We start from the raw sequence: 23,279 nt of genomic DNA, 5'->3' as shown, positions 1-23,279 counted from the left end.
GATCCTATCTGCCTATAGATAAGGCCTGTATTTGGCAAGCGGGTACTTCCTGTTTTCTTGATTCCTGGAATCTTTTGGCTTTAAGACATTTCCAACTGGCTTGCACAAATCTTTTCTATTGTTCTTCATTCTTTAATTTGTTCAGTGAAATTAGAACCATAAAGCCATTCATCTAGTTTTGTAGCTTCTACAATTGGGTTTAGATATTTTAAATATTTTGAGGAGAAGAGTGATGAAAGATTTCCTGCGATCGAATTGTGATAGAAAACATTGCACATTAATTTATCAACATCACAGAAGTAAACATCTCTTAATCACGTTTTAAATTTTTCAAAATCATTGAAATAATGGTACGTAACATTAATAATGTGGAGCCTACAAAATTCTGGACATTTTTACTATATAGAAGTAATAAAATATCTATCTCATTTTTTGGTATTGTTAGACAATGCTGAAATCATCAGATTAATTTTCGATACTTCCACTCTGCTTTTCTTAGGTATTTTTCCAGGATCTTTTACTTTGAGTTCTCCCGAAGGTCTTCTCAAATTCCTTTTTTACATTTTAATTTCAATCCAGGATGAAATTCGACAGTGATCTTATTTGTAATGTAAAGATTTTTCCCCAAAAGATTCAGTATAATAATGGGAACAGAATTGAATTCTGTAAGGCACGCTATTGTTATAACTTTCTTGCTACTTCTCAAAGTTGATTTTCTTTATTAAGTCTTAAGTTGAGGCTTAAATTGTAGAAAAATTTCCTTGAGAATGAGATTCGCTAAAGAGCACATTTATATTTCTTTGCGAAATAAATGAGATTAATATTTTTATTGAATTTTTTCACTATCAATTGTTCCATCGTATGAATCTGATTTAACTCTCATGCAGAGAAACTTTGTTTATTCCTTATAAACGTAATAAGCAATATTAATTATAAACATGTTTCACACATCATTAAATTACTCATAAAAAGAATTGCTGATTTATTTGATCTATTTAACGTTGGATAAACTGTTACATTTGATTTTGTTAAGTTATGATTATGTCAATTGATTTTGCATTTTTCTTATTTTTCATTCGTTTTATTTTGTTCTTATTACGATCTTGTAATGGAGAGTGAATGTTTACTCTTTTCTCCATATTATCTTTTTTCCATATTATTTGTAATTTTATTGAATTTTATAAATAAATTTGTTTTGAGAATTTTTTTGAATTGAGAAGAAATTATGCACAACAAATAACAATGACGATGGAAGGCAATGGCGGCTTCTAAAGGGGAATTTAGAGACATTTTTGGAATTTATTTATATTTTAAATGTTATGAAGTAAACATGCCAAGATTATACCTATCGTTATTATCGAGACATACAATATAACGATATATGATCAATATGGAAATATTCGTCACACTATATTTATATTTATTTTTTAACGCAAAAAATTATTTTCATAATTCACGAAAAAAATATATTTTTTACAATGATTTTACCATGTTCTTATAATATAATTAAAAAAAGTATTTGTTAGAAAAACTATCATCATTATGACTGATAATTATAATTACTGAAAAATTAAAATCAATAATCTAAGTTACAATTGCAAAAATTTTTAAAAACTTTTAAATGAAAAATTATAAAACTAATTTTTTTTTATTTTTTTTTCTTAGAAAAATGTCTTTTAAAATTAAATTTTAAAATTTAAATCATAAAGAAAATTTCATTAGAATGAATTTATATAATCTCTTTTATATTTTATTCCTAGAAAGTCAATATTTTTTTTAATGGTAGAAAATTCAGCTTTTAAAAAATTTGTATCTTTGTATATATATGTTCCTTTCATTATATTTTATAAGCTAATACAATTTAATTATTTTTATTGCTTATTTCGTTAAATTTTCTACATCAATCATTGAACTTTTTTTCTTTTTCTTTATTACAAAAATTTTTTTAATTAAAGAGGTTTTATTTTGAGATATCAAAAATTATTAACTTTTTCAAATCTTACAATAGTTCTTTATAACGAATAGTATCTAAAAATAATTAAAAACATTTAAGAAATCATTTAAAACTTATTCTTAAACTTATTTAAAGTTATTAGTAATATTAAACGAATTTTATTATACTAAATCATATTAATTTATATGGTATGTATATGTGTATGTATACTTCGTTCTGAACAAAGATGTTATCAAAAATTTCTTATAATAATCGAGGAAAAATTTCAATTCTCAATACTTTGAAGTAAAGATATTCAATTCCCATTCATTTTTTCAAAAAATTAATCTTCTTAAATTTATCATAAATTAATATACTGTTGTATAACCATTATATAATTTTGATTATATAACATAATAAATACAAACGAAAGAAGCGAGATATATATATTAAGTCAAGACGTGGTCAAATATATATATATTCGGCGAATTAAATAAAAAAGTTTTTTTGAAAACAATATCTCGTAAGAAAAAATTTTATTCTTTATATTAATTTTTAATGTAAAATCACTCTCCTTTCGATTATACTATTATCCATGTTATCGATCGTATATGTGTTTATTATCATTTTGAGTGAATTATATTGTATATAGAAATCATTGGACAGAATGATTTATTCAATAAAATGTCTATTATTGATTTTATCGTGACAACAAAAGATTTTTTTCTAATTTTTTTCATTCATTTTGTATTTGATAAATTTTTATTAAGAAACTTTTTTATTGCAAATCATATGTTGATACAGATATCAAGGCAAACATCATATGAAATATTTAATAACTTAAAACAATTTTAAAATAATAATTAGCTTTAATTTTTAATTATTTTTCCATTGCCCAAGATTAAACATTATATTTAATACTTATAAGAAATAAAATTATCTTTTTATTGTTTATTAGTATAAAAAAATTTATTACAAAAATTTAATTTATTATTTTTAATTACTCAGAGTATTCGAAAAATATGAAAATAACGATTAATAGGAGATTTCTAAGATAATTTCGAATAATTTTTTTTTTTTTAGAAACTTTTGATAAATAGGATTGATTCGTCCTTTGTCTTACGTTGATCTTATGGGTTTTTACTCGTGATATTTTTCTGTAACCAGTTTAATGTTATGCAAATCTGTCAAGAATAAGTTGAATGATAAGCATGTATATCAGAAAATATTAATATTAACAAAAGATACCTAGGAAAAAAGATTTAAAGAATTTTTTCAAAATCTGATTTCATTTTTTTTATTTGATCAATTCTTTTTTAATTTAATATAGTTCATGATAATTTTCTATTTAATTAATTATTTAATTAATTTTTTATTTAATCCTTTATTTTTTTTATTCCAAATATGTATTTTTTATCGATATAAAATATTTGTTATACGTAACACAGCTTATTCGACATGTTGCTTCAATTTATTTTTCGTCACATGGCGGCACAGCAATACTATCTTTATGTCTAAAGAAAGTATTTAATTGGTAAATATTTTTCGTGAAAAATACATTAATGACAAGAAATGAATTTTTACATAAAAAAATATTGCTTGAAATTATTTTAGCAATCTCTGAATAATCGGATGTTTTCGAATATCTTGCACAATTAATGTTTTCGTCCTACTTTACTACATGATGTAGCGAGTAAATATAAAAAATATTCAGGAGGAAGTTTCGAAGATAATTGTTGTATATATGTATTCAATAAATTATGCGTTTCTTCTTCGTAATCAAAATAAATATTCGATATACCTATTTTGTCATAAATTTCTTTTACACGTTTTACTTTTTCTTCATCAGCTACTCCATAACATTCCTAGATGATATTAATATTATTAGTAATTTCAGTAATTAATATTCCATTAGAAGAAAATGAATTTGAAATATTATTAATGACAAATTTACTTTTAAAATTCTTTTTTGTTCGGCTGTTGCTCGCTCCAATGCTATCATAATGGGCCATGTACATTTCCCTTCTTGTATGTCAGTTCCACTTTTTTCTCCAATTTCTTCTTTACTGTAATAATCCAAAAAATCATTTTGTACTTGAAAAAGATGACCTATTTTTATTAGAATTTTTTCTGCTTCCCGATGCATTTCTGGATCGATTATGCCAGCCTATGAACAATATATAATTAATATAAAATAAGTAAAGGAATAAAAAAATCTATACTTCTAATATAAATATTACAATCATAAGAATTAATAAAATCAAATGATGCAATTAAGTATACTTACGAAACGCATAGCAAGACTAAACGGAAGTATAAATGAGAAATAAGATGTTTTATATTTTATTAGATGATTGTATCGATCCATAGAGAAAAGATTAAAATTTTCATTCTTTGCCCAATCTGTCGATATCAATATATCTAAACATTCACCATGCGCTGCTTTTGTATTATACTGTAAATTACATAATACATAATTATACATAACATATCATTAATAAATATTTAATAAATCATATTTTAATAATTATCATATTTTAATAATTATAATTAAATCATTATTTTAAATTATAATTTTAAAATGTAAATTTATATAGAATTTATATAGAAAAAAATATGTATACAGTATATGTATATACAGTTCTGTATATGTATATACAGAAATTATTGTACATTCTTAAATTATGTTTTATTATAAATATATTATGTAGAATATTGTTTTGTATAATATTAAACACATTTTTACTAATATTTTTAATTACAAGATTTTTATTAAAATTGAATAAATATGTTTTGAAAGAAAAAGAAAATATAACTTACTTAATGGCGTTAACGATTCTCATGTTTATAGTTTAATAAACAATACGTTATGTATACTAATAGATTCAATATATTTCAGAGAAGAAAAATAATTTTATTTAAAATCAATTAATTTAGTTATATGTAACTTACATATGTTATTTTATTTATTTATTTCTATAAAAGTAGTATAAAAACAGATATAAATATGTAGGGATCAGCTGAAAAATATCTAATATATATGTATTTAAATTTCAAAAACAAAAAAAAAAAATATATAAAAAAATCAAAATAGAAAAGAAAATAGAATTTATTGGCTTCAGAATTATGCTTTTCAATAATATCTTCATATAAGAAATATATATAACTAAAAATTCTCAATGTGATATTTTTTTCATTTCGTTACTTAAATATTATTTTATTATTATAATCTAAAATTTCATTATTTTCTTTTTTTATTATTTTTCATATCAACAAAATGAGATCCTTTTTTTAAAATATGAAGGAAATTGAAAATAAAGTGTTGAATTAGGCGAATAACAATCTATTGTAAAATGATAAGTATTCATGAATGATTAATAAGCAAAACTGTTGTTTATACATTTATAAAGAAAATAATTACATTTTAATAATATACAATGTTCTTTTTTTTTAATTTGAAATCATAGACTATATACTATACACTTTTCAGCTTTGTATATAAAATTATTTCTATATGTTAAAATTTTTTCTTTAAATTTCCAATTTTTATAGAAGTTTTATTATCATTATTATTTTCTTTAAAATTAAGATTGTGCAATAAAATATAATAATTTTGGATTTATTAATAATGAATTAATTTATTATAAATAATTAATAATGAATATATGAATATAATAATTATTTCTTCGAGCACTTTTTATATAAATAAAAAAATTTTATATTCACCTTCAAAAATATATCCACGATGTCTGTATAACAATTTTTCGACTTAAAATATTTCTTAATAAGCTTATATGTACATGTTTCCAAAATTAAACTGTCATTAATTGCACCTAATCCAACTTTTACATGCCAAGTTGGTTGATTTCGTCGCATGTTTGCATTATCTAAAATATCATCTATGATTATATGACACGTTTGCATCTGTAATAACAATCATCTATAAACTTTGTAAAGCTTTTAAAAGAAAGAAAACTTTTTAAAGAAAGAAATAATATAAATTTAAAGTATTAAAGAATTATATGATATCAATTTTTGTTTTATTTATACAGCAATATATATATTTGTCAACTGGAAAATAATAAATTCTAAAATAATATAAATTAAGAAAAAGAATAAAATAAAAAATTACTATTTCTATACTCCAAGCTAAAATACGAGCTAAACGAATATTTTCTTCCGTTAATTGATCTTGAGATGCCAGCAATTTATATGCGATTACAGTTGGTACTGATCTTCGTTTTCCTCCTTTCGGAACAGTATATTCCAATACCTAAAAGTTAAGAAATATTGTTTCGATATTTAAATATAGTGAATATAGTTTCTAAATATGAATGTAGAAAAAAGAAAATTTATTGACTTATGATACATATATATATATATATATATATATATATATTAGGTATATAGATATGGTATATATATATGTATATAGATATATATGTTCAAATATTGTACAATCGATTCAATTATTTTAGAAAGCAAAAGTTAAAATATTTATCATACATATATCAATTCTGCCTTGTCTGTATATCTCATATTTTTCGAAAAAACTTTAAAATAATAAGTTTATTTATTTATTAACAATATTAATAATATTAAAAGTAATGGGAGTTGATATATATATACATATATATATATGATTTTCTTGCAAAATGATTGATAGAATTTGAATAGAATAAATTCTGATTTTCTTGCGAAATTATCACGGATATTGGTTTTTCCTTCTCATAATTATTTTTGATGAAAGTATATCTAGGAGAGAATGAAAGGTAATCAATTCGATTCTATGGATGAGCTTTTACGAAGCTTTCTTTCATGATCAATCGCAAGACATTTAGTTAATTGATCATTATTATTTTGTCTTGGAATTAGTTTTCCGAATAATTATTATGAATTTAGAATAATGTGAAAGAATAATGTAAACCTGTTTATTTATATTAATTGCTGTTATAAATTTGAAAATTTAAAATGAGATTGTTAGATTGTTTTTGAAATTCGAGTTATTTTAGCTCTATATTATATATAAATTTGTTCATTTTTGTAACCATTGTATTCATGGATAAATATTCATGAAGGATAGAAATGTGAATTCATGAAATATTCAATCATAGCCAACATTAAATCCATTGCTTTAGATAAATTGATTATCAACAATTGAGCAGTAGTATATGGATTAGTATGTAAGTATCTTCATATATTCATTTTCATTTATTTTTAGAAATATAAAATTCTTTTCTAAACTTTTGATTGTATACATCAATTATTACAAACTGGTTTTACTTTGTTTAATATCTATTGATAATGATAAGTTTCCTTTAATTTCTTTATCAATAGAAAATGGATTTCTTTTAATGTTTTCTAATGTTTCTAAATAATGCAATTTTTTTTTATATATTTGTATTTATACATTGATTATTTTGAATTAATACTGAATCAATATTTGAGAAATTATAAATGTAATGTTAAATAGAAATGAAATTAAGAGATTAAAAATAAGAAGCGTTATAAAAAAAAAATCGTTGCATATTTATAAAATATCATAATTAGCATAATTTATTAATGCAAATATAAATATGAATATATCATGTAATATATCATTATTATATTATATTATGTAATATATCATTTTTTGTGATAACGTTCAAAGAAGCAATAATTTATTTATAAATTACTTAGAAAGGATGTGTTTATATTCGATAAGATTTAAGTTTTTAGTAAAATTTGCTTCTTATAATTTGTTTTATGCACGAGAAATTATAATACACGATTCGAAATTATATTATTTTATAGTATATATAATTAAAAAAGAAAAAAATAGATACTTTTTTTATCCATTTTTTAACATCTGGTAATTCTTCATTATATTCTTCTTCCGACAATTCACGAACAATATCGGGCCATATAGCCATTAATTCGTTTTTTTCATCTTTAAACGAATTGACATATTCTTGTACATTATTTGATCTGAAACAAAGGAATTTTATTAACGTATTTATTTTTAAGTCTTTTCTGTAATTTAAACAATTAATAGTTAATTGTTTATTTGCCTCTCATATGAAATAATTTTATTGTTAAATGAAAAGCTTATGATTATAAATAAATTTTTTAAAATAAAGAGGCATCACTTGTTCTAATGAAATTTGTATATTGTTTCAAATTTTATTTTTAATAGAAATTTGTTGAAATATTTCATGTAATTTTATTTATTACAATGATTTCGATCTGACATCTTATTTCATTATTATACTACATTATTTAATGTTGCAATTTTTCTTATATATTTATTTTTTAAATAATCCAATTACAAAAAGAAAATTGAATTGTCATATATCTAAATCATGTTACAACATGGCTTTCATGACGACTTACATCATACAGCAAATTAAAAACGAATTTCCTATTCGATATAAAGCTATTTTTTTAATAGGTTGTTATATAGTATGTATACAATAATAAATATAATATAATTACGGTATAATTATGATAAAATAAATACGGTTTTTTACAACATTATTAATATTATGAATTTATTTAATGCTTAATATATTGATTTTATAATTAAATAGAATCAATAACATAATAAAATATATCGCTGTATATATATTAAACGTATAAATAAAAGAAATTATAATAAAAATATTTTTACTTACGTATGATATTTTAAAGGCGTATTTATTTTATAACAAGATATCTTATTCTTGTGATTATATTCTATTTTTGATTCTTGGTATTTCCACCATAATGAATTTTTTCTAATATTTGTAAAATTAATGATTTTTAGTATATTTCGTTTACATAACAGTAAATTGATATAACTTGATGAAAAATAAAACATTTCTGTAAAAAATTATATCAATGAATGAACTACAACTTATTTTTTTTAATATTCCAACTTTTGTGTGCTCAGTCACTTTAATATATAGTCTAAATTACTAGATCACGTGTTATTGGACTGTATACGTGACGCGAAAGCGGGATTTCAAATTTGAAACTATAATATTTATACTAATTTTTCCTTCTTTACTATTTTGTTACAAGAAATGATAATTTTTATTCGAAATTAATTGCTAAAGATAATGTTGTACATGATACAGTTAACCATTTCAATATTTTTATTTATCGTTATTAATAATTATTGAAAGGAAAAATCAATGATCCAATTTGTAAAACAAATTTTGGACAAAAATTGCAAAAATTGTAAAAATTTTTAAAAATTTGTAAATAAGGAATTATAAAATTAAATTTTCTTTATTTAAAAAAAAAATATATATTTAATTTTAAGATTATTTTTAAAATAAATTAGAAAAATAATTTCATCAAAATTTCATTAAATTTGTAAAACAAATTTTGGACAAAAATTGCAAAAATTGTAAAAATTTTTAAAAATTTGTAAATAAGGAATTATAAAATTAAATTTTCTTTATTTAAAAAAAAAATATATATTTAATTTTAAGATTATTTTTAAAATAAATTAGAAAGATAATTTCATCAAAACAAAATTATAGAATTTGTTTCATATTACTGTTTCATATTCATAAAAAATCAATATATTTTTGATAGAAAATATAACTTTTAAAAAATTTTTAACCGAAATATATATATATATATATATATATATATATATATATATATATATATATATATTTCTTTCATTATATTTTAAAAGTTAAAACTTTGTAAAAATATAAATTTTCGTTTTTTGTTGAGGAAAGGATTAAATGTAAAAAATTCTTCTCATAGAAAAAAAAAATATATCAAATATATAAATATCTTTATACATTTTATTAAAATATTTTATTTTAAAATAAAATAGAAATATTATATTTTATTTAAAATAAAAAAAAATGAAAATAAAAATTTTAATTTTAAAATATCCATTCCAGATTTATACTATCAAAATCCATATTAAATTGATATTAAGAAATCATTAATATTTACGTACCATCAATGTCTCTTGTTAATATTTCCGAGTAATATTTATTAGTACCCGAGATTTATAATAGTTTATTGGAAAAAATAATTTCTCGTATAGAAAACTTTTTCTATTATTATTTGTCATCATTGGTCGTCCACTTCTATTAAATAATAGACAAAAGATGATATTATTTGAGAAGATTATTATTTTTGAGAAGAATTTAAAATTCTATATTTTTGGTACACTTTAATCTACTTTAGCCTTTATCTACTTTAGTTAGAACAGAATCTAATTCTAAAGATGATATTTCACTATTGACTCAACTGCGATCAACGTAATACTAGTTCGAAAAAATTTAAGTATATGCTGATTAATTCCAAATTGTCGATATTTTGATACCTTTGTGCACTAATTACCAATTTAATCTGAGAAATTTTCTTCTAATTTGAGTTACTATTATTACTAATACCATTATTATTGATTATTATCATGTCTTATTGTGATTTTTCCAATTCAATTAGGAAGGAATTTTCTAAAGTTCCGAATTTCACTTGTAAATAGAGGCTCACTATGAATATATCGTTATATGATTTTTGGACACGATAACAGATAGTTTCTTTGCAATCGTCAAACATTGTCCTTTACTACCATTAGATATAATTACGTGCTATGAAAGACATTATAAGAGACTATTTTCTTGTAGCCATGCACAAGAAATATATCCGTTTAGATAGTCCACTATCTTAAGAAATAAACGAGAAACAACCTCGAGATCAGTTCATCACACATATACACATATATATAGCCTCAATTAAAAAAACAATCAACATATGTGTATATCACATACTTATATAACAATTCATTGTATAATTTCATTACTGCGGGAATCAACAATATTGGATTGCTATTTTTTTAGTACTTGTAAAATATAACGTTTATTATCTTTAATGATTTACTTTTATCAAAATTTTTTCTATTTCGTTATATATTTCTGAATCGATTATGCCGGCATATGAATAATGTATAATTATAGTAAAGTAAGTTAAGTTAAAAAACAAAGGAAAAATCTATATTTTTGTAATATAAATATTAAAATTATATTAATTATTAAAATCAAATAATGCATTGTTTACATTGTTTAATAATAATCTGGACTAATTTTAACTATAATTATTTTAATTTTCCAAATTTAGTATTAATAAATAAAAATATGATTTAATATATTCTCGTTTTAATTTACTCTACTCTATATAGTGAAGAAAAAATACATAGTCCCATTTTTTTAAAAAACAAAAAAATTTTTGTTCTAACGAATATAAATTTCTTTTGTAAATTTTTTTCACTTGTGTTATATTTGACAAATTTTTTAAAATAATTTTTAAGATACTTGTTAAAAAGTTTTTGTATTAAAAATGTATATATCATAAGTCGTCGAAGATATTGAGCCAAACACTATGTAAAATATCTTATAATTTAAAATATTTTTAAACTTAAAATATTATGTAAATTTTAACATTGAATTAATTTTCAATGAATGTTATCCAAGGTTATACTTAATACTTAATAATTATAATAAATTAATAAAATTATCATTCCTTTGTTTATTAAAATATTAAAACTTATTTCAATAATTTACTATTTTTAATTATTTAGAGTAAATATAATTAAGAAGAATGTGTTAACATTCCTAAAATTAGTGATTATAAATAATCATTAATCATGTGAAGTGAAATGAATGATAAATACGATTGATCGGACGAGACATTGCCTTTGTTTGTATTATTTTCTGGTGATATTTTATCTATCAATTTAATCAATTTGATGTTATGCAAATTTGTCAAGAATATCATTAAAGATAAAGACATATACCAGAATACTATCAATGCTAAAAAAAGATATCTAAAAGAAAGGATTTCAAGAATTTTCTTGAATGACTGATTTTATCTACTTATTTGGTCAATTCTTTTTTAATTTAATATAATTAATATAATATAATTGTTTATTCCTTTTTACTCAAAATATGTATTTTTTATTAGTAAATAGAAATATTTGTAAACACGTATTTGTTACATGTAACAGTTTTTTTGATGTGTTGGGTTATTATATATATATCGTGTTCAATCAACATGTAGCCAACACTACTTCGCGCTTAGATCATATACTCTAAGATATAGAATAAGACAATATTTTTTGTTAAATATTCGTTAATAATATCGAAAATAATAAAGAAAATTTTTGTAAAAAAAAACATCACTTGATATTATCTTAAAAATTTCTCGATAATCGGATGTGTTCCCACATTTTTTGAATATCTCCAATTAATCTTTTCGTCCTATTTTTCTACATGATGTAACGAGTAAATATAAAAAGTATTCAGTTGGAAGTTTCGAAGATAATTGTTGTATACATGCATTCAATAAATTATGCGTTTCTTCTTCGTAATCAAAATAGATATTCGATATACCTATCTTGTCATAAATTTCTTTCACACGTTTTACTTTTTCTTTATCAGCTATTCCATAACATTCCTAGATGATATTAATATTATTAGTAATTTCAGTAATTAGTATTCCATTAGAAGAAAATAAATTTGAAATATTATTAATGATAAGTTTACTCTTAAAATTCTTTTTTGTTCGGCTGTAGCTCGCTCCAATGCAATCACAATGGGCCACGTACATTTTCCTTCTTGTATATCAGTTTCACTTTTTCCTCCGATTTTTTTTTTACTGTAATAATTCAAAAAATCATTTTGTACTTGGTAAAAATGACATATTTTTAACAGAATTTTTTCTGCTTCTCTATGCATTTCTGAATCGATTACGCCAGCCTATGAGCAATGTATAATTAATGTAAAATAAAAAATGTAAAAATCTATATATATAAATTATATATATATAGATATATATATATATATATATATATATATATATATATATATATATCTATATATAAATTTTATTTTTATAAGAATTAATAAAATCAAATAGTACAATTAAATACTTACGAAACGCATAGTAAAACTGAATGGAAATATGAATGATAAGTAAGACATTTTATATTTTACTAAAGTATTGTATCGGTCCATTGAAAAAAGATCAAAATTCGCCTTCTTCCTCCAATTTGTTGATATAAAAATATCTAGACGATGACCATGCCCTGTTTTTTTATTATACTGCAAATTATATAAATATTTGATAAATTATGTTTTAATAATTGTTATAATTATTATAAAATCTAAATTTATACAGAATAAAATATATACGTATAGCAAAATTTAAAATTGATGTACACATTTTTAAAGTATACATTGTTATAAATATTATAATATATGTTATATAAAAAATCGTTTTGAAACAATTTTACATATGTTTTTACTTATATTATACTTTTATACATATATTTTTACTATATTATATTTTTAATTGATAGATATTTACTAAAATTGATAAAATATATATTAAAGAGAGAGAAAAAAAGAATAAATTAGTTAATGGAATAATTCATTTAGTTCATAATTCGTTCAGTAAATAATATATTATGCATAATAATTAATATAATAATATAATATAATTTATGGAATACAATTTTATTAAGTTCTATAAAAATATATATAAAAAAATATAAATATACGAGGATTAATATATTTATGAAATGTATCTAATGTATATTTATTTAATGGTGTTTATATCTCGAAAATAAGAAGAGAAATATTTAACAAAAATCAAAATAGGAATGAAAACAAAATTCATAACTTCAAAATTATATACTTATTTTTCAGTAATATCTTCATATAAGAATATAAAATGTATAAATTTTTTAATAAAAATATGTGAGATGTTTTTTTATTTCATTGAAATATTGCTATTATCGATTTTAAATTTCATTATCTCCTTCATTTCTCTGTCTTCCAATGAATATTCTTAATTCTTTTCGAAATATGAAAAAAATTAGAAGTGAATAAAGAAAATAAAATGAATTAAGCAATATAAAATGAATTAATCTATTGTAAAATATTAACTACTCACGAATGATTAATATTCACAAAATATTATTTTTTGCATTATTAAAGAAACAATATAGTTTTATTTTGGTGATATATATACTTTTTCTTTATTTCAGAATTATAAACAAATATATAAACAAATATGCTAACTATTATTATTATTTAAACCAGTTTTGTATATGAAAAAATTATACGATAAAACTTTTTTTTAAATTTCCAATTTTCATAAAAAAAGATTTAATTATCAAAAGATTTTACTATTATTTTTTTAAAAATTGAAACTATACAACAAAAAGTAATAGTTTTCGTTTTTTTTTCGAGTATACAAAATTAATTTATAAATACAATTAATTCTTTGAATACTATGTAAATAATATAAATAAAAAAATATTTTACTCACTTTCCAGAATATATTCATGAGTTCTACATAACAATTTTTCAATTTAAAATGTTTCTCAAGAAGCTTCTGTATACATGTTTCCATAATTAAAGCATCATTAATTGCACCTAATCCAACTTTTACATGCCAGGTTGGTTGATTTCGTCGCATGTCTGCATGATCTACAATATCATTCATCACTATGTGAACTGCATGCATCTACAATAATAATAATCATATATATATATATATATATATATATATATATATATATATATATACTTTTTAAAGCTAAAAAGAAATATAAATTTAAAATATTAATCAATTATATAAGATCAATTTTTTTATTATTTGCGAATATATAAAAATATTAGTGAACTGTAAAATAATATATTCTAATAATAATATCAATTAAAAAAAAGAAACAAGAAATAAAAAAATTACTATTTCTATACACCAAGCTAAAATACGAGCTAAACGAATATTTTCTTTCGTTAATTGATCTTGAGACGCCAGCAATTTATATGCGACTATAAGCGATACTGATCTCCATTTTTCTCCTTTTGGAACATTATATTCCAATATCTAAAAATTAAAAAATATTGTTTCATTATTGAAATACATTTCGTTATTGAATATCATTTATGAATGCGAATAAAAAGAAAAGAATATAATGGCTAATGATAGGCTCATACATAATAGGGGAGACTAAAGAAAATTTATGTATATTTTTTTTAAAACAATTGTATAAAACTAAACAATATTTTAATGATCTTTTTATACATTTACATTCAACATTCTTAACATAAATTTATAAAATTTTTTAAACAAAAAATATATTTAAAATAATATAAATATATTTTTTCGTTAATATTGTAATGTCTCAAATCTCTATATTTAAGAGAGAATTAACATTGGAAAAGTAATAAGACGTAAAAACAAAATAATTTACTTCGTACAAATGAAATATTTTTATTCGTATCTAATTAGCACATTATACTTGGCACCATTTGAAATATATTTAACATTGAATCGAATTTTTATTTGATTTCGAACATGAATATGAATACAAAATGCAATTTTATTTTTGTTCACGCTCTCAATACGTATATCATTTTCAAAATCCATGACATTAATATTAACATACATACATAGATCGAAGACAAGATACAAAACAAAGATCTTAAATTAGAATTACTGAAATTAATATTCAAAATATTCTATTAATAATTTTTTTTTTTTGTTTCGTAAATATTAATCATTTATAATATATATAGTATACTAGTCATTGTAGTCATTATATATATATTAATCAATATTAATTTGAGATTTGGATAAGAAATTATATTTTTATATTAATATTTTTTATATTTAATTATAATTGTAAATAATCATTTTATATTTTTATATTTTATATTTTTTAGATGTTGCTTTTTTTAGTTTATTTTCATCATTATTAAGTTCCAGCACATCATTAGGTGAATTTATTTAATAAGACTAATTCAAACAATATTTGAAATATTGAAATATACAAATTTTCACGATATTTATTGAATCTCATATAATTTGTTGAAGAGTATTTATTATAAATTATTTAAAATTCAATTATTTTAAGAAGCTAAATTTAAAATATTTATAATATATATCAAACTTCGTTCGATAATTCTTGCTCAAAGATATTGTATTCATGATTTAATCACGATCACATTATAAATTATAAATTTCAAATACAAAGTGATATTAGTTATAAAATTAAATTAAATTAATATTTAATTGAATAAATTAAAAAAAATTAAGATCATTTTAATATTGTTTTATTAATACAAAATCAAAATTCAAAATGTTCGCGAATAATAAGTGGCCGCAGAATTTAAGAATAATTCCTTCCTTATTCCAAGAAAGTTTTCGTACAAATCAATTTTCATTGTCAGTCATATACATATTAGCACCTATTAAACCTAAAACGAAAGGTTTCAGAATTATACTGAAAAACAATGTTCTTTTTGAGGATAATGTATATAAATAATTGTATATATATATTTAATTGATATTTGGAATGGATATGTTGCAATTATGATAACAATTCCAATCAATATTACTCCGTTAATAAAATTTATGATAAATATGTGTGAATCAAAATCTGAACAATACTTTGTGCAACATTCGTGCTAAATCTAATTCGAGCAATCCTTAGGTTTGAGGATATTTTTACGCAATGAGTTGCAAATCCTCATTACCATTAATATTTGGGGAGGAGGAAGAGAGAATTGCATGTTCTGATTTATATAATATTAACATTTTAATATAAAATTAGAAAATTTATTAGAAAAGAATCGTTCGTGTTTTGATCATTGGGTAGATATTATCATTGTAAAAGATATAGCTCGTACGTACTTAATTACAATTATTTTGAGAAGTATATATATAATTTTTATATACATAATCATTGCATTCTTTAATATAGTTCATTACTTATCATTCGTTAGAAAAGTTTTATATTTTTCTTTTTATAGAACTTGATATTTTGAATGACGAATAAATCGTATATAATAAGCGTAATGAGTTTATTTATTGTTCGATGTATCTTTTGTCGATATACATATTCAACAGTTATAATCAATATTTCATTCGATACATATTATTTAGATTTGTTTATTTGTAAAGAAATATGTTGCCAATTATTATAAGATTTTCAGTTGAGATAAAATTAATATTCCACATTTTTGGAACAATCTTTTGTATTCAATTATATAAATAATTATATACATTTAATTAATATAATATGATAAAATAAATACAATAAAATACTATTAATTAATCATGAATATATTTAATGCTTAATATGTTGACTTAAAAATTAGCGCTTTACATATATTTATATATTTAAATATATTTTTTTGAGAGATAAAATTGAATATTTTCTTTCAATTTATATAGAAAATAAAGAAAATTAAAAAAATTTTTATTTATATATGATATTTTAAAAAAAACGTATTTATTTTATAACAATATTCTATTGTTGATTCTTGGCATTTCTAATATTCCAATGAATTTTTTCTAATATTTATAAAATTAAATATATTTTGTGTATTTTGTTCACACAACGGTAAATTGATATACTTTGATAAAATATACAACATTTATATATATATATATATATAATAATACATATATTTATAAATATATTATATATTAAGTATAATAAATATTTTTTTGCCTATGAAAAAATTATATCAATTATATCAATGATTGAACACATTATAATATTGAACACATTTTCTTTAATATTTCAATTTTCATGTGTTCATGGCTTTATATAGCCAAGGCTACTATTCCTGAATTGAGGCCATCTGACGCAAGAGAAGCATATTAAATAGTGGGGCAATAATATTCATATTAATTTTTTCTCATTTATTATGACGTCATGATCAATGAATAAATATAATTATAATTTTTCTTGAAGCTATAGATATTGTTACATTATACATTTAATTCACAATAATTTCACAATTTATCAATTTTAACGAACTATTATAAGATTATTAAAAATCTATCATTATTACGTAATATAAAATATATTCACATCAATTTATAATAGAAACGATTGATGTTATACATCGATGCGGACACACTCGTCACAATAAATAATTATTTAATGCAAAATGTTACTTTCATAATCTAAAAATTACAAAGAAAAATTAGCAATTCTTAATAAAGTATTCTTAAATAAAGAATTTTTAAAAATCTAGAGAAATGTTATTATACGTATACATAGTTCAAAATCAAAATAATATTGTTCAAATATATTATTCTATTCATTAAGTATTTTTTTTATTTTTTGTTATATTTAATTAATATAATTATTATTATTTTTTTGTTACTATTTTTTTTACTATTTTTGTTACTATTTTGTTACTATTTTTATTTTTTATTTTTATCAAAGTATGACGAAATGTTATAATTATTAAAATCTGAAAATTATCTAAAAGAAAAACTTAGAATAAAATGTTTATGTATTATATAAATTTTAAAAATCAAAAGAAATATCTCCAATTTGTCGTAATTTTTTCCAAAATGTTTGATTTAATAGCTATTTAAAAATTCAATATAATTTATTGAGTTTAAATTAAAATATAATATAATATTTTAAATTAAAAATGTAAAACAATTATCCTTATAGGAATAGTATATATAATAGTGTAAATAAAATAATGTTTTCTTTTATGTATTCAGAATAATTAAAATAATATTACATATTAAGAATGATAAAACATATATTATTTTATAACTCTAATTATAATAATATTATTATATATATTATATATTATAATATATATAATTAATATAATGATAATAATTATTAGAAAATGTATTTATTAGAAAAATTTGTATCATCATCATTACTGATTATCATAATCGTTGAAAAACAAAAATCAATGATCCAAGTTACAAAAATTGCAAAAATGGCAAAAATTTTTAAAAACTTTTAAATAAAAAACTAAATTTTCTTTTTTTTTTCTTAAAAAAATTATTTATTTAATTTCAAAATTAGAAAGATATTTTACAATAAATATTTTACGATAAATATATTATATTTCTATATATATAATATAATTATATTTATAGAAATAAATAAAATTATAGAAATTGTTTTATATTTTATTCATAAAAATTCAATATATTCTTTAATGGTAAAGAATATAGTTTTAGAATAGAGATTTTAATTTTTAAAAAATTTATGAATGATAGCTTTATATATATATATATATATATATATATATTTCTCACTATATTTTAAAAGCTAAAATATCATAAAAATATAGGTTTTTATTTAATTTGTTGAAAAAAAGATTAATTTTAAAAAATTGCTTGCACAGAAAAACATGAAGTATAAATATATTAAAAAAAATAAATTTTCTTATCCGTATATATATTTATTTCATTTAATACAAAACAAAAATAGAAATTTTAAGATAAAGAAATATTTCGTCTTCCTAGAAATGTTAAGAAATAATAAAATGAAATAAAATAACATAAATGCCATTCATTATATAAACTTTATATATAACTCTCAATTATCAATTTTAATAATTTAATATTTATATAAATGCTCAATTCCTTACATAATCTAATATTAATATTCATAATACTCCTAAATATCTTTATATTATTAATAAGTAAACTATATATATTAAATAATAAACAAAACTTTTCATAAAATAAAATAATACATATTTATAAATAAATATTTTTTATTAAGGTTCATTTGCATTGGATTTTTTTGTATAATATTTCATTTAATATTTATAGAATATTATGTTTATTATTTTCATTTTTTTAAATTAATATTATAAATTACTATATGTTTCATGTTTCTAGTGCTATTTCATATGTTTCGTTAACTTTCTTAAATTGAAGAATCTCTTTTCGAAAAATTGATATCTATTTATATATCGAATGTAACGAAGTTTCGATATATATATATAGTATAAAAGAAAGTATAAAAAAAATATAATACAAAATTTTTGTCGACACTTTAAAATCATGCTATATTTGCTTGAATTTTATTTGATTTAATTTATAATTTCATAATAATTCCAATATTGCTAATGTTTATTTTTTACAAAATTTTTTATCGCATTAATTTCAGGGAATTTACATATAATAATAATTGCTAATTTTTCAATTTGTTTTTTATTAATAACACTTTATTATTTCAATAAATAATAATCATTTTTGATGAATTTTTTTGGAATGCTTCACGTAATTTGATTATTAAATTATCTTTAATTTTATATTACTACTTCAGCAGCAGCAATTATAATACAAATTACATCTTGAATATAGATATTTATCCAAAGCTGCAATAAATTTCATCTTCTCTTTTTGTTTTTTGAAATTACTCGTTTGATTCATTAAGAAAATTGGACTTGATAATAGATTCTTTTATTGCATTTTCTTGTGTTATTAAATGAAGTAGGAAACATTATTAATATATTTTTATAATTCAATAATATATTATTAAATGAAGTAAGAAAAGATTATACAAAATTTTTCAATGCAAAAAAATTGTATTTATAAATTTTGTAAATACAGAATTAATTAAAATTCAATTTTAAAAAAATTAATAATATATTCAAAAAATATATCTATATTCTTTATGTTTTTCTTGCCATTACATCAATTTGTTCTCAAAAATTTTTTGTTTTTTTTTTAAGAATGTTTCATGCAATTTAATTACTTCTTCATTGAATTTTTATTTTTTCTTATTAGAGGAAAACTTTAATGATACTCGTAGAAATGAAATTTTATTTTAAGAAAATTAATTATTATCAATTTTCTATCTTTTTTTTTTTTAATCTTTCAATAACTCTTTATAACGAATGTAACGAATCTAAAAATAATTACAAATTTCTTTTCATTCAAAATATTCATATATAAAATTAAATTACATTACAGGAATTTGAAAAGGATATCATATTAATTTATATTCTTGTATATAGTTCGTTCAAGGAATTGAACAAGGGTATTTTCAAAGATTGTCTAACAAGAAAAAATTAATCTTCAATACTTTAAATAGAAATGTTCGAATTAAATTCATATCATCATACTAACGTGATAAAATATATCGCTCTATATTAATTAAATATTTTTTTTGTGAGATAAAATTGAACATTTCTCTACGATTTATAACAAAGTATATAATAAAAAAATTATAATAAAAATATTTTTACTTACGTATAATATTTTAAAGGCATATTTATTTTATAAAATATCCTATTCTTCTGATTATATCCTATTCTTGATCCTTGGCACTTCCACCATAATGAACTTTTTCTAATATTTAAATTTATAGAATTAAAGATTTTTTGTGTATTTCGTTCACATAACGGTAAATTGATATATCTTGATAAAATATAAGACATTTCTGTAAAAAATTATATCAATGAATGAATATAACTTTTTTTTTATATACTCCAACTTTTGTGTGCTCAGTGGACTTTAATATATACCCTAGATTACCGTTATTGGATCGTAAATGTGACGCGAAGGAGGGATTTCAAATGTAATATTTATATATTTATATATAATTTTTCCTCTTTTGCAATTTTGTCACGAGAAATGATAATTTTTATTCGAAATTAATTGCTAAAGATAATGTTGTACGTACATGATACAGTTAACCATTTCAATATTTTTATTTATCGTTATTAATAATTATAGTTATTGAAAGGAAAAATCAATGATCCAATTTACAAAAATTGCAAAAATTATAAAAATTTTTAAAAATTTGTAAATAATGAATTATAAAATTAAATTTTCTTTATTTAAAAAAAAAATATATATTTAATTTCAAGATTAATTTTAAAATAAATTAGAAAGATAATTTCATCAAAACAAAATTATAGAATTTGTTTCATATTACTGTTTCATATTCATAAAAAATCAATATATTTTTGATAGAAAATATAACTTTTAAAAAATTTTTAACCGAAATATATATATATATATTTCTTTCATTATATTTTAAAAGTTAAAACATTGTAAAAATATAAATTTTCGTTTTTTGTTGAGGAAAGGATTAAATGTAAAAAATTCTTCTCATAGAAAAAAAAAATATATCAAATATATAAATATCTTTATACATTTGTTTTATTTAAAATAAAAAAAAATGAAAATAAAAATTTTAATTAAAATAAAAATGTCCATTCCAGATTTATACTATCAAAATCCATATTAAATTGATATTAAGAGATCATTAATATTTACGTACCATCAATGTCTCTTGTTAATATTTCCGAGTAATATTTATTAGTACTCGAGATTTATGATAGTTTATTGGAAAAAGTAATTTCTCGTATAGAAAACTTTTTCTATTATTATTTGTCATCTTTGGTCGTCCATTTTTATTAAGTAATAGACAAAAGATGATATTATTTGAGAAGATTATCGTTTTCGAGAAGAGTTTAAAATTCAACATTTAAAATTCTATATTTTTGGTACACTTTAATCTACTTTAGCCTAGTTAGAACAGAATCTAATTCTAAAAATGATATTTCACTATTGACTCAACTGCGATCAACGTAATACTAGTTCGAAAAAATTTAAGTATATGCTGATTAATTCCAGATTGTCGGTATCTTGATATCTTTATGCATTAATTTAATCTGAGGAATTCTCTTCTAATTTGAGTTACTATTATTGCAAATACATAATATTATTATTGATTATTATCATGCTCCATTGTGATTTTTTCCAATTCAATTAAGAAGAAATTTTCTAAGGATATGAATTTCACTTGTATATAAAGGCTCACATGAATACGTCATAATATGGCTCCCGGGCACGGCAAGATAGTTTCTTTGCAGTCGTCAATCATCGTCCTTTACCGCCATTAGATACGATTACGTGCCGTGACATTGTGAGAGACTCTACTTTCTTGTAGTCATGCGCAAGAAATATATCCGTTTAGACAGTCCACTATCTTAAGAAATACACAAGAAACAACCTCAAACCAGTTCGTCACACATAAACACACATATATATATATATATAGCCTCAATCAAAAGAACAATCGACACATGTGTACATCACATACTTATATAACAATTCATTGTATATAATTTCACATTACTGCGGGAGCCAACATATTGGAATATTATTCTTTTAGTATTTGTAAAATATAAGGTTTATTATCTTTAATGACTTATTTTTATGAAAATTTTGTCTATTTCGTTATATTTCTGGATGAATTATGCCAACATATGAATAATGTATAATTAAAATAAAGTAAGTTAAATTAAATTAAAATAAAGTAAAGTTAAATTAAAAAACAAAGAAAAAATCTATATTTTTGTAATTTAAATATTAAAGTTATATTAATTATTAAAATCAAATAATGCAATTAAATATAGTTACGAAATGCATAACACTGAAGTTATATTACTAAGTTCAAATAATGTACAATCGATATAATTATTTTAGAAAGCAAAAGATAAAATATTTATCATATATGAATAAAATATTTATCATGTATGAAATC

At 19.9% G+C, this 23,279-nt stretch overlaps 2 protein-coding genes across 5 annotated transcripts; both read right to left on the bottom strand.

Annotated features, from left to right (window-relative positions):
* Positions 1-3,329: 3,329 nt before the first annotated feature.
* On the bottom strand, positions 3,330-10,831 carry LOC107965814 (farnesyl pyrophosphate synthase-like). 4 transcript variants are annotated; one of them, XM_026444612.1, is made up of 9 exons: positions 10,251-10,831; positions 9,879-10,011; positions 8,587-8,773; positions 7,759-7,900; positions 6,066-6,206; positions 5,660-5,857; positions 4,221-4,388; positions 3,888-4,100; positions 3,330-3,798 (listed from the first exon to the last, which is right to left on the bottom strand). In XM_026444612.1, exons 3-9 carry the CDS (start codon positions 8,769-8,771, stop codon positions 3,589-3,591), a joined length of 1,257 nt encoding a protein of 418 aa, XP_026300397.1. In that variant the 5' UTR covers positions 8,772-8,773; positions 9,879-10,011; positions 10,251-10,831; the 3' UTR covers positions 3,330-3,588. The 4 variants fall into 4 exon arrangements, with proteins under 4 accessions (XP_026300397.1, XP_026300398.1, XP_026300399.1 ...); XM_026444613.1 differs by having other exon boundaries at positions 10,268-10,831; XM_026444614.1 differs by having other exon boundaries at positions 10,321-10,831.
* A 1,026-nt stretch (positions 10,832-11,857) lies between these two features.
* LOC726859 (farnesyl pyrophosphate synthase-like) lies at positions 11,858-22,644 on the bottom strand. The gene is made up of 7 exons (XM_001122575.4): positions 22,011-22,644; positions 20,975-21,164; positions 14,681-14,821; positions 14,258-14,455; positions 12,859-13,026; positions 12,469-12,681; positions 11,858-12,379 (listed from the first exon to the last, which is right to left on the bottom strand). Exons 4-7 carry the CDS (start codon positions 14,453-14,455, stop codon positions 12,170-12,172), a joined length of 789 nt encoding a protein of 262 aa, XP_001122575.3. The 5' UTR covers positions 14,681-14,821; positions 20,975-21,164; positions 22,011-22,644; the 3' UTR covers positions 11,858-12,169.
* Between the last annotated feature and the right edge of the window lie 635 nt (positions 22,645-23,279).

Source organism: Apis mellifera, linkage group LG13 (assembly GCF_003254395.2).
Source record: "Apis mellifera strain DH4 linkage group LG13, Amel_HAv3.1, whole genome shotgun sequence".
Lineage (NCBI taxonomy): Eukaryota > Metazoa > Arthropoda > Insecta > Hymenoptera > Apidae > Apis > Apis mellifera.
The sequence above is the reverse complement of the archived record's forward strand: the minus strand, read 5'-3'. Positions and strand labels throughout refer to the sequence as shown.

Bases quoted from the DNA above. Each gene is read 5' to 3' on its own strand.
- LOC107965814 (XM_026444612.1), bottom strand. From the start codon at position 8,771: ATGTTTTATTTTTCATCAAGTTATATCAATTTACTGTTATGTAAACGA. The intron at 5,858-6,065 runs GTAATTTTTTAT...TTGTTATTACAG, and splicing joins TAGCTTGGAGTATAGAAATA to ATGCAAACGTGTCATATAAT. The intron at 3,799-3,887 runs GTAAATTTGTCA...AATATCATCTAG, and splicing joins AACAAAAAAGAATTTTAAAA to GAATGTTATGGAGTAGCTGA.
- LOC726859 (XM_001122575.4), bottom strand. From the start codon at position 14,455: ATGCATGCAGTTCACATAGTGATGAATGATATTGTAGATCATGCAGAC. The intron at 12,682-12,858 runs GTAAGTATTTAA...CATTGCTCATAG, and splicing joins TCAGTTTTACTATGCGTTTC to GCTGGCGTAATCGATTCAGA. The intron at 12,380-12,468 runs GTAAACTTATCA...AATATCATCTAG, and splicing joins AACAAAAAAGAATTTTAAGA to GAATGTTATGGAATAGCTGA.